The sequence below is a fragment of the Acipenser ruthenus genome, chromosome 17 (genome assembly GCF_902713425.1).
Source record: "Acipenser ruthenus chromosome 17, fAciRut3.2 maternal haplotype, whole genome shotgun sequence".
NCBI lineage: Eukaryota > Metazoa > Chordata > Actinopteri > Acipenseriformes > Acipenseridae > Acipenser > Acipenser ruthenus.
Genome location: NC_081205.1, coordinates 22,796,618 through 22,809,750, shown reverse-complemented (window position 1 = coordinate 22,809,750; position 13,133 = coordinate 22,796,618). Strand labels below are relative to the sequence as shown.

Here is a 13,133-nt window from a genome sequence, read left to right as displayed (position 1 = left end):
TTTGGCTGTTGTGCTCCCCACCAGGTTTTCCCATGTTGAAATCCCCCATTAGTATGGCTTCTCTTTTGTTACACACATTTCTAATGTAATTGTATAACAAATTATTTTTCTCGGTATCTGAATTTGGCGGTCTATAGCATGCCCCTATTATTATGCCCTTTGAATTTCTGTCCATTATTCTGACCCATATTGATTTTGCGTTGTTTTTTTCTTCCAGATTTAACACCTGGGCTGCAAGACTATTTTTGATGTAAAGGGATTCTGTAAGTGAAGTGCACTTACAGAATCCTTAAAGAAAGCTTTGGTTCTTTTGAATGTTTTTCCTGCATGACATTAGCAAACAAAGTGACAAAGACTGCTTGTGGTATCAGGAAATCATTATTTACACAGATACCTGTGCGTGTGTTAACAACCATTCCTAAGACACTGACCACATACATTCTACACAGAGAAATGGCATAGAAACATTGAGTATTATACAAGGACAAACCACAGAGCTTACCTGTTCAAAATGGGGGCTATGTACCACTGCATTGGGGGAACACTGCTTGCCTTTGGCCTTCTCAGTTTGTTCTCTGGGGTTATTGCTTTCTTTCCAGTTTTCAGCTACAAGCGCTGGTACATTGGGTGGAGTGTCAAAATCGCCACTCCTATCTGGAACGGAGTTTTTGGTAGGAAAACTCATTTTTAATATTTGATGCAGGAGTTATACAACTTGTTGAACACTTTGCAGTACTTCATTTTGAAAAGGAAAACCAATTTACAAACGCCATCTGGCAAGGGGTGTTGTCAGTTGAGTGCAGATGGCCCCAGAATCTGTAATTTTGGGGCTTCATCTGCCAAGTGTCTTTGCTTTGAAGCATCCTGTATGTTTACCCACAAAAGCAGCGCTAAGGGATTTTACTTTAAAATCCCTTGTGCTTATTTAGATTTATTACAATCATAATTAAAAACTAAATTCACATCACAGCTCGTAATACAATTAGTGATACACACATACTTTTGATTTTGTAATTTGTTTATTTTACTCTTACTAATTTTGTTAATGTTTCAAGCTATCATTGCTGGCATGTGTGTGCTGCTGGTGTACAGAGAACAGACTAAAAGATCACTGGTACATTCCTAAAAATGTCATATTGCATCAGGCTTGCTCAGATACAGTTTATTCAGAGAAGGTACAATTATCTGCTGACTTTATTAAACACTCATTTCCATGCTGCAACAGTAACATACCTGTCAACCCTTTTTGAGCCCAGCTTGTATACCAGAGCTTTCAAACCCATAAGGAATGCTTCCAAACCTTAAGAAAGTTGGCTCTGACTAAAAAATAATAGCATAAAAAATATGAAAGAAAAAAGAGAACTTCTCCCAGTTTATTAATTGAAATCTGCGGAAAAAAAGGTTTTTCATCATTTGCTGTGTTCATTATTATTAACATCTTTAATATTTCACATTCTTCTTACATGTAATACAAAATGCGTAATCCCTGTTGTCAGGAGAAGCCCTTATCAAGCCACGAAATTCGGTTTAGTCCTCCCATTCCTTAAGGTTTTGTGTTTTTTTGTTTGCGGTGGCATTTTTGCGAACTGCTTCAGCCTTTTTTGAAGGAAGCAATCAGTGACGCGCGTGCCCTGCATGCTTTTCCACGACCACGAGACTTGAAAACTTAAAAAGAAGAAATATGGGAAACCTGTAAAAGTTGACAGGTATGTAGTAATAAATGAAGATTAAGAACATATATCCTGGGATTCTAAACACATATCCAGAGCCCGCTCCTTCTCCATCCTTGCTCCGCAGTGGTGGAATGACCTTCCTACAGATGTCAGGACTGCCCAGTCCCTGACCACATTCCGGCGCCTCCTTAAGACTCACCTCTTCAAACAGCACCTGTAGAACTCCTCTGTTTGTATCCTGGGACACTATCACCCTTCATTTAAATGTGCTTTATTTTGCTCTTATCTGCCCCCTATTTTACTGCATTTAATCCTGTACTTCAGAATACTGTAATCTGCCAAGTGTTTAACCTGTAGTACTTTGTATTTAATCATATCCTGATGTAACTATCACTATTATCTGCTGTATTATTGAATTGTGGTTTGTCACACTTGTACTTTGCTTGAACAAAAGTTATTGTATTTCTTGCTCTTATTGTATTACTTGTATTGTAACACTTGAAATGTATTTGCTTACGATTGTAAGTCGCCCTGGATAAGGGCGTCTGCTAAGAAATATATAATAATATATAATTATATGTTATGCAAATTCTAAATTGTAAGTATTCTTTTAACAAAGTAAAACATAATTAGTAAGTATTTAATGCAGTAATCTGTAGTTCACAATAATGTTAAAGGGTCTAGTTAAGAGTACAGTTGGAGTCAAAGGTTAAATGAACTTCTCCATCCAATAAAAACACACAAATCAAAAAACATCTCAAAATCACTCCTATTTTTTCCCCTATAGGTATCCACAAGAAATAAATCAAACAGTAGAATTTCAACCTGTAACATGAATCCTCACAAAACAAAATTGCCAAACCAAGCAAAAAAAATGACAAGTTCTTTGGTTGTCAGGTCCCCAATTATTCCTTCCGCTGTCAACTGGTATCACACAAGTGTTTTGAACACATTAGCCTTCGCTTGTGTGCTTAATTAAGTAATTTACTAATCTAGTCATTAAATATGATTATAAACTTTTCACACCATTTTGTTTCTTCAACAGGTTTAACAAATGAGTCTAATATTCACATACAGATTAACCCAGATGGTGTTCTGCTATGCCGTTCTAGCTACACTGCTTAGAGAAACACAATAGGATTACATTTTATGATGGAAACTACCCCTTTAACCAATTAAAATGAAATAAAACAAAAAGGCTTGATAATGTCTTTTTTCAATCGTAGTTACTGGTACAGTCTTTGTGCTGCCATCTTGTTAGAAGGCAACAGATTATTTTATTATAGTGGTTAAGATTGACTTTCATTGTGTTCCATGGTGTTTATCGCCCCCTAGCGGAGCTTTCTGGTACTTGGAAAGACTGCACGAAAACAGGAAGTAGAGTAGAGTAGTCATTCTGCATGCAGCCAAGCAGCTAAAAACAACGCTACTGTGCAGCTATTTCTTGTCACGCTTCAGCCTCGGAAAATATTTGTTTGTAAGTTCAATTCAAGCATATTGCTAGTGATGGTAATATTGTTATGATAGAATTGCTAACTTATCAATGTTAGTTGGTTACATTTACTGACGCAAATTGCCTTGCCTTTCATGTACGCCGTCAGCTGTATTAGTTTGCTCGTGCGTCATGTAAGCGAATTGTAAAACATACTATACTATAGTTTTGTTACTGTTTCTAGTATAATACGCTCTGTTTGTACAGAGGTGTTTGCACATTATTAGAATAATGAAAGGAGTTGGCTAGTTGCTACTCATATGGTAATTATCTATCTGGTTTGGCGTCATGCCAGACATATGGTACCTTGGCACGTGCTTTGTATTTATGCAACTTCAACTTGAAATGTATAATGCCTTGGGAGTTTTATTGAAGACTCAGTTGTTAGCTATCTGTCTAGTTTTGCATGGGAACGCAATTCAAGGGCAGAGTAGTCATTGTTGCCTGGTCAACATGAACGACTGCCACCTGTGAAACCAGCTGAAAGTCTTACCAGGTTGTTTTTTTTGTTTTATTGTCAGTGTGCCCAAAACGCTGTTAGCAGTTTGAAATACATGCTGAAATAATTTCAAAAACAGTTTGTGGTTACACTTTAATAGATGGAGATGAAAACATCGTTAATCAGTAGGAACACCAATGTGTTTAGCCAAGTGAAGTCCTAAAAGAAAAACACACACACACACACACAAGGCCATTGTGTGCGTAGCTAAAACTACCTCTAGGGAATGGATACAAGATTCATAAAGTTGTACACCGAAGGCTAGTCAATAAAATAATGCAGTCAAGTGTCGAGCAGTTGTAAAATCGAACAGAATTGTGTGACATTGCAACTTTACAGCGGGTATAGCTTACAATATGTTTTGAAGGAAACGCACACACCAATAAATGTAATTTGAAGTCATCAGTGACGATTTTCAATGACATCTGGTACTACGCCAGGTCGAAGAACATTCTGTTTGCTTGCCTTATTTTGAGGGAATCTGTTACTGTTTCACTTCCTATGTCATTACCCTTCAGCAGTGTCTTTGTGATCCAACATGTTACTGACTGCACAGTATGCCAGTTGATAGGGGGGAAGCTGTTGGATGGTTAGTGACATGAGAGAAGGCATTGAACTCTCCTGGTGAAATGACCAAGGAAGTGCAAGATGACCTGGAAGCAAGGTTTGCAAATAGAGATTTATTTAGTACAGATTTAGTACAAATAAAAATGGGCTTTGCAATGCTTACCTATGCCTTACCATTATGTCACTGTGCTTTGCTATGCTGCTAATAATACGTATAATAAGAATAATTAAAAACCATGTAAGCAGGGTTGATATACTGTATATAAAAAAAATAGTAACTTGTATATGAAAGTTTGTCCCTTGTTAAAAAACGTAAGCTTTTACAGGATGTTTTTACTGATTCCTCTGTTATATGTATTGCATTTAAATTTCTTTGTTTAGCTCTTAAAGTTACAAAACATACAATAAAACAACAGGGCTGAACAATTGGCGCAATGCAGACAAACACACATTCTACAATACATTAGGGTACAACTGAATCTGGCAAAATAATACAGAGGAAATTCGTGTGACCTATTTATTGGCTAGGGTTTAGCTCTATAATGGGCTTTAATACTTATTGTGTACTTATGGTTGGAGATAACCCTGTTTAAAGGGGCCTTGGAGAACAGGCAAAATTACATTTTTTGATAACTAACACTTATGTATAAGTGTATAATAATAGTGTAGTGGTGTAAAAAAAATCACACTTTTAAAAAATACACACAATTGTTTATTTTGTTTATTATAGTATTCATGTTCTCCACAGATGTCATTACCGGCAGATAACTAGCCTTGTCTTTTATTAATTGTATCTTCTTTTTTGTTTTATACAGTACAATACAATTCGCAATCGCCATTGCCTCCATCTTGATTATCCCTTATTGCTACTACACATTCGCCAGAGCCGTTGGAACCAATTACCTTGGCTACGCTGTGGAGCTCCCTTTTCCCTAAGTTTACAACAAAATAATATTCAAATTTTGGGGCAGTTCCACATGTGTAGGACAATTCATAAGCTTTTTTTAAAGGCCCTTTCGTGATCTCTCAGATGTTTTTTTACGTGGAGTATTTGCATTCTTCTGTATTATAAAATTCAAAGAAACTACATGGAAATATGTAAATGAGAGTTTATGTATTGCTCATATGTACTGCATGTACCAACACAGATTTCCTACTTGCAAGGCAGATCAGGTTAATTAAACTATTGACATGTTTTTTTATGGAAAGTTGCATTCTCTTCATAGGTAATCTGAGGTACAGGTATTGATCTTTATCACTACCATTTTAGTTTATAGAATAATATGGTTTATCTGCTGTGTGAACTTAAACACAGAAAACTCAAGCAGGCATTAGCACAGGGACTGTCGCCCTGTATTGCTGCCCTGGCTCGTAGAATGACCCTTCACGAAGAAATTCAACCCAGTGTACTTTACCATGGTTATCATGGCATTTTTAATTACTGAGACATTGCTTGAATTGTTTAGCTAATTTATCCTAAACGTGATCATTGCCAAAATAAATACAATGTGACTCCCATCTGATGTGCCATCAGGAAATTGCAATGTTACTTTTTTCTCTGCAGTAGTGACAAAAAATGTACTCTTCAGAACGATTCAAAAAAGGGAAGGGAAGGTTAAAAAAAATGTAATTTGAAGCTACTAGCTCTTTAACAGTTTTAGTTTATTCACTTTGTGCCCACAGGGCTAGCACAGGTACATCTCAATAGTGCAGCAAAAATACAAAGAGAGACCTAAGAAACAGTAAACATCATATTACACCACCACCCTGGAATTTATAAATCTGCTTTTTAAAACCTTATTTCACTGTATTTTTATTGTCTTATATTAGTGGGTCTATAAATCACAACAGGAGAAAATAATTTAGCCTCTCTTTAGTTTAACAATAATCTCTTTCCATGTTATGGTAGGTATAAAGTAGACAGATTCTGTAATCCTTATTCTTGTTATTTTTTCACAGAAAACAAGGCATGGATGGTAAACTGTACCACTGATGGTCCTGGTCAAATATGCCCCTGAAAAAAGAGGGACTGAATAATCTAATACCTGTAGGCCTGTGACAGGCTTGAAAACATAGAACATATATTGTGTATATGCATTTAGAGTATACAGTATAATTTTTAATACTTGCACAAACAAGCTTCTTAGAATAGATTATGATTTATGATTTCCCTAAAGGGTTTTAAAAACATGAATGTCTCGCTATATTTTCTTTTAGCCAGCAGGTATTTTGTTGTTTTTGAAGTTTTGTTGATTAGTTTATAAAAACAAAGGAAAATGATATGTTTTTGAAAGTTCCTGTTGCCACGGTACCCACTCTACTTGAACTGTCAAGGTTAGTTGAACCTTATGGATGTATCAAATTAGAACATGCATGTACAGTATATCAATATTTGAAATATCCTGTGGCAGAGCAGAAATTGGCAGTTATGGGGTTAAATTCCCCTACCTGCCTGGGTTTATTGTGTTCAGGTGGCTGGGGTTGATTAGTTAATTAGAGTAATTAACGATCAATCAGCACCCAGCCACCTGACATAAAAGGAGGCCTTAGCTTCCCATGAGGGGGAGGGAGCTGAGGAAGCGTGTTGGTGTTGGTGTTGGTGTTGGTGTTGGTGTTGGTGTTGGTTGTTGGTTGTTGGTTGTTGGTTGTTGGTTGTTGGTTGTTTGCTGTTTTTGTGGATTTTCTCATCCAGTGAAGGCATCGCCCAGCCTGGAAACCTTTATTTTGTAAGTTTTGTTTTGTGTTTATTTTGTGATTGAAATCTTTTTGTTTGGCCCTTGTGCCTGTTTATTTGATTATTTTTTGTTTATTAAAAAGCTTTATTTTGAACTTTATACTGTCTCTGAGTCTCAAACCTCTGTCATCCTGTCACATTTGGTGCTCAGAAGTGGGACAACGCTACCTGGAGGCTCAGGTCAGTATTTTTTTTTGTTTGTTTTTTGAATTTTGAGGAGTTTTTTTTTTTCTGGAAAAAAAAAATGGGGAAGAAGAGCAGACAGCGTCAAAGGCAGGAGATGCAGCAGCCGAAGAAATGTAAGCTGCTGCAACAACAGCCACCATTGGAGGACCCGGCCAGCCTCTTCCCCTGGTGTTCCTGGTGCGGGAAGGTGGACCACCGCTGGAGGTCCTGCCCAGAAGTGCCACCGGCAGACTGGTGTGGCCGTTGTGAGGAGGACGGCCACAACTGGACAGGATGCCCAGAGAAGGGGGAGCCGCTGCCGTCGCCCAGAGAAGGGGGAGCCGCTGCCGTCGCCCAGAGAAGGGGGAGCCGCTGCCGTCGCCCAGAGAAGGGGGAGCCGCTGCCGTCGCCCAGAGAAGGGGGAGCCGCTGCCGTCGCCCCGGGAGGGGGAGGAGCCCGAACGTCCACAGCCCGAGAGGGAGGAACCCAAACGTCCACAGCCCGAGGGGGAGGAGCCCGAGCGGAAGGAGTCGGTGTGTCCACGGCCCGAACGGGAGGAGTCGGTGCGTCCACGGCCCGAGCGGGAGGAGTCGGTGCGTCCACGGCCCGAGAAGGGGAAGCCCACAGGCCCAGGGCTGAAGGGACCCGCAGGGGAAGAATACAGGCTATTCCCACCTCCACCGCCAGCAGAGGGGGAACAGTCGGAGCTGTCTCTCCCTCAATCGCCTGGGGTTGCCTGCCTGCCTGCCCGCATTGTCTGGAGAGGCTCTCGTGTGCTTTCTCCTGGGGATGCTGGCCCGCCATCCCGAGCGCCAGAGGGGCCAGAGGGTCCAGCGCTGCCAGGGGGTCCAGAGGGTCCAGCGTCGCCAGAGGGGCCAGGGGGTCCAGCGCCGCCGGAAGGACCAGCGTCGCCGTTCCAGCCTCCGCCACCAGAGGGAGCCGGGCCGCCGTCCCCACCGTCGCCACCAGAGGGAGCCGGGCCGCCGTCCCCGCCTCCGCCACCAGAGGGAGCCGTTTAGAAATTGGCAGTTATGGGGTTAAATTTATTGCGTTCAGGTGGCTGGGGTTGATTAGTTAATTAGAGTAATTAACGATCAATCAGCACCCAGCCACCTCACATAAAAGGAGGCCTCAGCTTCCCATGAGGGGGAGGGAGCTGAGGAAGCAAGTTGGTGTTGGTGTTGGTGTTGGTGTTGGTGTTGGTGTTGGTGTTGGTGTTGGTGTTTGCTGTTTGCTGTTTGCTGTTTGCTGTTTGCTGTTTGCTGTTTGCTGTTTTTGGTTTTTGTGGATTTTCTCATCCAGTGAAGGCATCGCCCAGCCTGGAAACCTTTATTTTGTAAGTTTTGTTTTGTGTTTATTTTGTGATTGAAATCTTTTTGTTTGGCCCTTGTGCCTGTTTATTTGATTATTTTTTGTTTATTAAAAAGCTTTATTTTGAACTTTATACTGTCTTTGAGTTTCAAACCTCTGTCATCCTGTCACATATCCTATTATGTTCCCATCACATCTTAATTATAGAGGTTCCTTTTGAAAAAAAGAAAAAAATGTATAGTACACTTTAAATTTAAATTATTATTACTTTTTGGTACACAATTATTAGACACACGGTAGCCCACTGCAACCACTGTTCCTCAGAGAAGGGGTTCCTGAAACTTTCTTTATACTTCTTGACATAAGGCATCCTGACTGACAAACTCAATTATAATCATATATATATTTTTTGTATTATGGTAGATACTGGTACAATTGGCACAGAAAATAATATCTTACATGTACAATGGAGCTGATGTCCACTTGCAGAGCACTGTTTTGTCAAGTGTCAGGGTCATTTATGTACAGTAACCATATTGCAGTCTACCAGGGAACCCCAGTTTGGGAACCAGTGACCTGGAGTGCTGTAGATTATTACAGTATGATATGCTGTTCATTGTCTAATACATGTAATTATCATTTGTCATAATATGCATTGCAGTTTTTATATTTGTTAACTGTTTGTTTATAAAATGTCTGTATGATTGTCTTCAATAAAAGTTTATATGAATGATTGTGTTTCAATGGGAACAAAAAACTTAAAATCCTAAATGGCATTATATCGGCATAACTTTTTAAATTGAGTGATGTATGTGGAAATCTATGTCAAATTTGCAATACAAACAAAAGTAAAATATAAAGACAAAAATGATAAAACAAGCCTACTTTTTTATCAAAAGTGTATGTGATAAGTTTACACAGTAAACAACTTTAGGAAAAAAAAAACATTGAATATATTAAACACAGATTTTCAACATTAAATGTGATACAGTTCATTGTGCTAAAGGAAACATTGATAGCAGTTTTCCTGATGCAGACCTTAAAATGACAATGATAATTTACCTCTGGTCTTTCGGGAAAAGCATTGCCATTGACACGATGCCAAATCACGTTTGATGTTCATTTACTAAGGAAATTGTATTTTTTCATCCAGTTCTCAAACTGCTGTAAGCACAAAACTATACATCTGGGATACATTATTCTTCTGCTATGCAATAGAGACCAGGCTGCTGAACTCATTGACTTACTATCAGCAAAACACTACAGAGTCAACAAGTGGAAAAAGAGATAACCATATGAATCAACAATAGTACTCCTAGTATAATGTAGATAGGAGAGCTACTGAATATGTTTTTTGAAGATGCTTATCTTATGTAAAACTTATAAGAAACTACATACTACACTGAGGAAGGATCTTGCCAAAATGTTTGTCAACTTGATTCATTTTTACCTTCTGATTGAGCGATTTGAAGTTCAGCTAATCTTTCTTTTTTTTTTTTTTATAAATGTAGTAGTCGCCAATTAATTTTATCCTGCTTTTTATCCCAATTTGACATATCCAATTGTATTTCAAGTTTAGGTTACCTGACTGTGGACTCTGGAGCGGTGAAGACGAACACACGCTGTCCTCTGAAGTGTGTGCCATCAGCCAACCGCTTTTTTTTCACTCATCTGTAAATGAACAGGACATTATTTCGAGATATCTCTAAATGATTTAGAGATATCTCTAAATGAACAGGAAGTTATGTGAAGATATCTTCAAATGCTTTAGAGGTATCTTTAAATCAACAGGAAGTTATTTAGAGATATCTCTAAATGATTTAGATATATCTTAAAACAATTTAAAGATATCTAAAAATGCATTTTAGCTATCTCATTTAAAGCTCCATTTAAAGATATATGTAAATCATTCTGAGATATCTCTAAATGTATTTTAGATATCTTAAAAAGATTTAGCGATTTTTCAAAGGAAAGCAAAGGGAATGTCAACAAACGTTTCAGCATCATAAATTTTTTTTTTAGAAAAGTCAAATCGGTAAACAAACCTCTTGCCAAATATTGATTGAGCTTTGGTTCATTTACCTGTTTCAACCCTGCTAATTGTTTTTACTTTATTTTAGCAAAAGCACAAGGCAGTTTTGCACACTTCACTAATCTAGAATAAGGGATGTATAGTACAAAAACAACATAACATTGGAGGTCCACGAATGGCTAAGCTGGTACAGGCACGGCTGCTTGGTGTGCAGGGTGAGCCATACAGTTAGGAGAGTGTAGTTTTGCGTCTGTGCCAAGATCTTCACTGTGGATTCCACAGGGAGCGTCACATTGGCCTTGGCGCTTCAACAGGAGCAATTGACTTTGTCATGGGATCACAGGACGCCCATTTGCTTAGTTCGCCTAAGCTGGTTTGGGGATTGCTACAGTGAGGGAACATAATTGGACATTCTAAACTGGGGACACAGGTAAAATACACAAAAAATACAGAACATTTCAGCAGTCCACAGTGCTAGACCGTTTGAGTGAGTTTCAATTACCACAAATCAATAGCATCTTTTTATTATCTGCATATTCTGAAATGAACAAAGCAAGTTTCAAGATTGTAAAGTCCTGCTAGCTTTTACAATTGATATATACCTGTGGGATAATGGGATAATCTGCGAAGTTCTTAATAAAAGGTAAAAAATTATTGATTTTAAAACTTTGGATTGGTATACTGCAGATTTAAATAGTCAGAAATACAGTTTGGTGGTCCACTCAGTTATTTTATATTGTGTTCTTAAAAGCAATAGATATCCACCAAGTACAGTCACTTGATACGCATTCATGTAAAACTCTGGTGAAATGGTTTAATACACACTAGCTAAAATGTGAGGCCTCTATTTTCACCACAGGAAGCAAGATTAACACTCAGAAGGCCAAAATAAATCCCTGCAATCAGCAATGATGCTGTCAAGAGATCACACTCTTTCAAACCAGGAGCTGGAGTGATAGTTACAACAATTAACCAAGAGTTTATTGTTAAATATAATAGCAAATTAGGGCTTAGCGCGGAGAGTTGGGAAACAGTCCAGGAAAAACAAAGACTATATCGAACGCTAAAGTAGAAACCGTTGCTCAGTACGGCCTGTAAAGAAACTGTGTACAATGAAGTCATAAACTCTGGAGATTTTCCACTTTGCAGAGATCAGAGGCTTTTGGTGGGGCGTAAATGACTTCAAAGTGCGAGAACTCCCTTTGTAAGAGACAGCACAGCTGGGAGATTTAGGGAAATCCAGCACATATGTTTTGTGTAACAGAATAGGAACACAAATAGTTTATGCCAAACAGAAATGCATACCATGCAACAAGCTTTGACTGGCCATTTTAAAAGAGATACTGTAGAGTTTGAGACCAGAAACACTCTGTTACTGTTGTGCATATCATTAGGGTTTATGGTTATTTGTCATAAAGGAATATGTATGTGATTGGAATGTACCATGTTTGAATACCTTTTTGTCACTCACTTTTCGTATGTTTGTAAGTCAAAACATTTTATGTGCAAGTTGCTAACATTTTATTTGCTGCTGTTTTTGCAATTCAGGGCCATTGTATCTGTTTAAGGTTTTGGCCTATCTGTTTTAGTCCATTTTTTGGTAAACTTCGGTGTAAGAATAGTAAAAGGCAATTAGGAGAGTTAATTAGGAGCTCAAAGAGTTGGGCCAGAGTGTACAAATTGAAGTTCAAAGTAAGTTCAGAATGGAAAGTAGGAAGCCTTTTTTATGCTGAGTCGTGGATGTCTGGAATAGTTTACCCATTGGAACAGCTAAAACACTGGAATCATTAAAAGAACACAATGAAATCCTACCCTGAGACTAATAATGCTGTGTCAAAAGACTTTATGCGCCGAACACTCTTCACTTGTTCCAGCCATACCTTATGTTCTATTCCAATAGTTAATGTGTACACAATTAGACCTTGCTGTGTAGAGCAGATGGAAATACAATATACATTTAAAAGACTACAATATACATTTAAAAGACTACAATATACATTTAAAAGACAACGATTATTGCATTTTTATCACTAGAGGTGATAAGCTAAACAAGATGAAAGACTGGAGACAGGCTGGTTTCAAGCTCAGAGTAAGAACCATTTCAATATTAATCCCTACTAAATATGTTATTAAAAATATTAATGCCAGTACATCTCCAGGAATTCTATTTGAAACAATGTGAATTAAATTATCACAAAGCTTAAACTAATGAGTTACTTACTTCATTGTTTTGATGGGTTAAAATGTAATGTTTCTACAGCAGTTGATCTAGAACAAAGGCAATCTTGTGAAAACAGAGGGCCAATAATCAGACTGGGCCGAAACGCAGTAATAGGTCATGAATGTTTCAAAGATCAGTAGGCAGTGAAGCAGTTTATTGAGAGTTGCATGTACAGTACATACGTACACTTTCAAATCATTATCTTAACTAAAATTATTTGTCCCTTGGTCAGAAAATGTTGAGTTGGATCAGCATTCATCACCCAGTACCTGTAGAATATTATGAACTTTTCTGATGGCTTGTAGAAGGCTGACCTATTCCTACTTCCTGTTAGCCTTTTGTACTTGTCAAAAAAATCTGCAGGAAACAGCAATTATTCTCTAAATGCTCAGCATCTCAAGCTTTTCAGTCTGAAGTGCACGCTTGCCAAATCTGTTGC

The 13,133-nt window shown here is 38.3% G+C and overlaps 2 protein-coding genes across 2 annotated transcripts in view; both read left to right on the top strand.

Moving 5' to 3' along the window:
• The first annotated feature begins 511 nt into the window (after window positions 1-511).
• LOC117423664 (transmembrane protein 212-like) lies at window positions 512-7,178 on the top strand. Its single transcript, XM_034039735.3, has 2 exons — window positions 512-671; window positions 5,004-7,178. Exons 1-2 carry the CDS (start codon window positions 512-514, stop codon window positions 5,165-5,167), a joined length of 324 nt encoding a protein of 107 aa, XP_033895626.1. The 3' UTR covers window positions 5,168-7,178.
• Window positions 3,063-13,133, top strand: part of LOC117423409 (fibronectin type III domain-containing protein 3B-like) — a 234,023-nt gene continuing 223,952 nt past the window's right edge. Inside the window, exon 1 of the mRNA XM_058990133.1 lies at window positions 3,063-3,150. The gene's annotated coding sequence lies outside the window, so the exon portion shown is untranslated. The remainder of the gene's footprint in view (window positions 3,151-13,133) is intronic.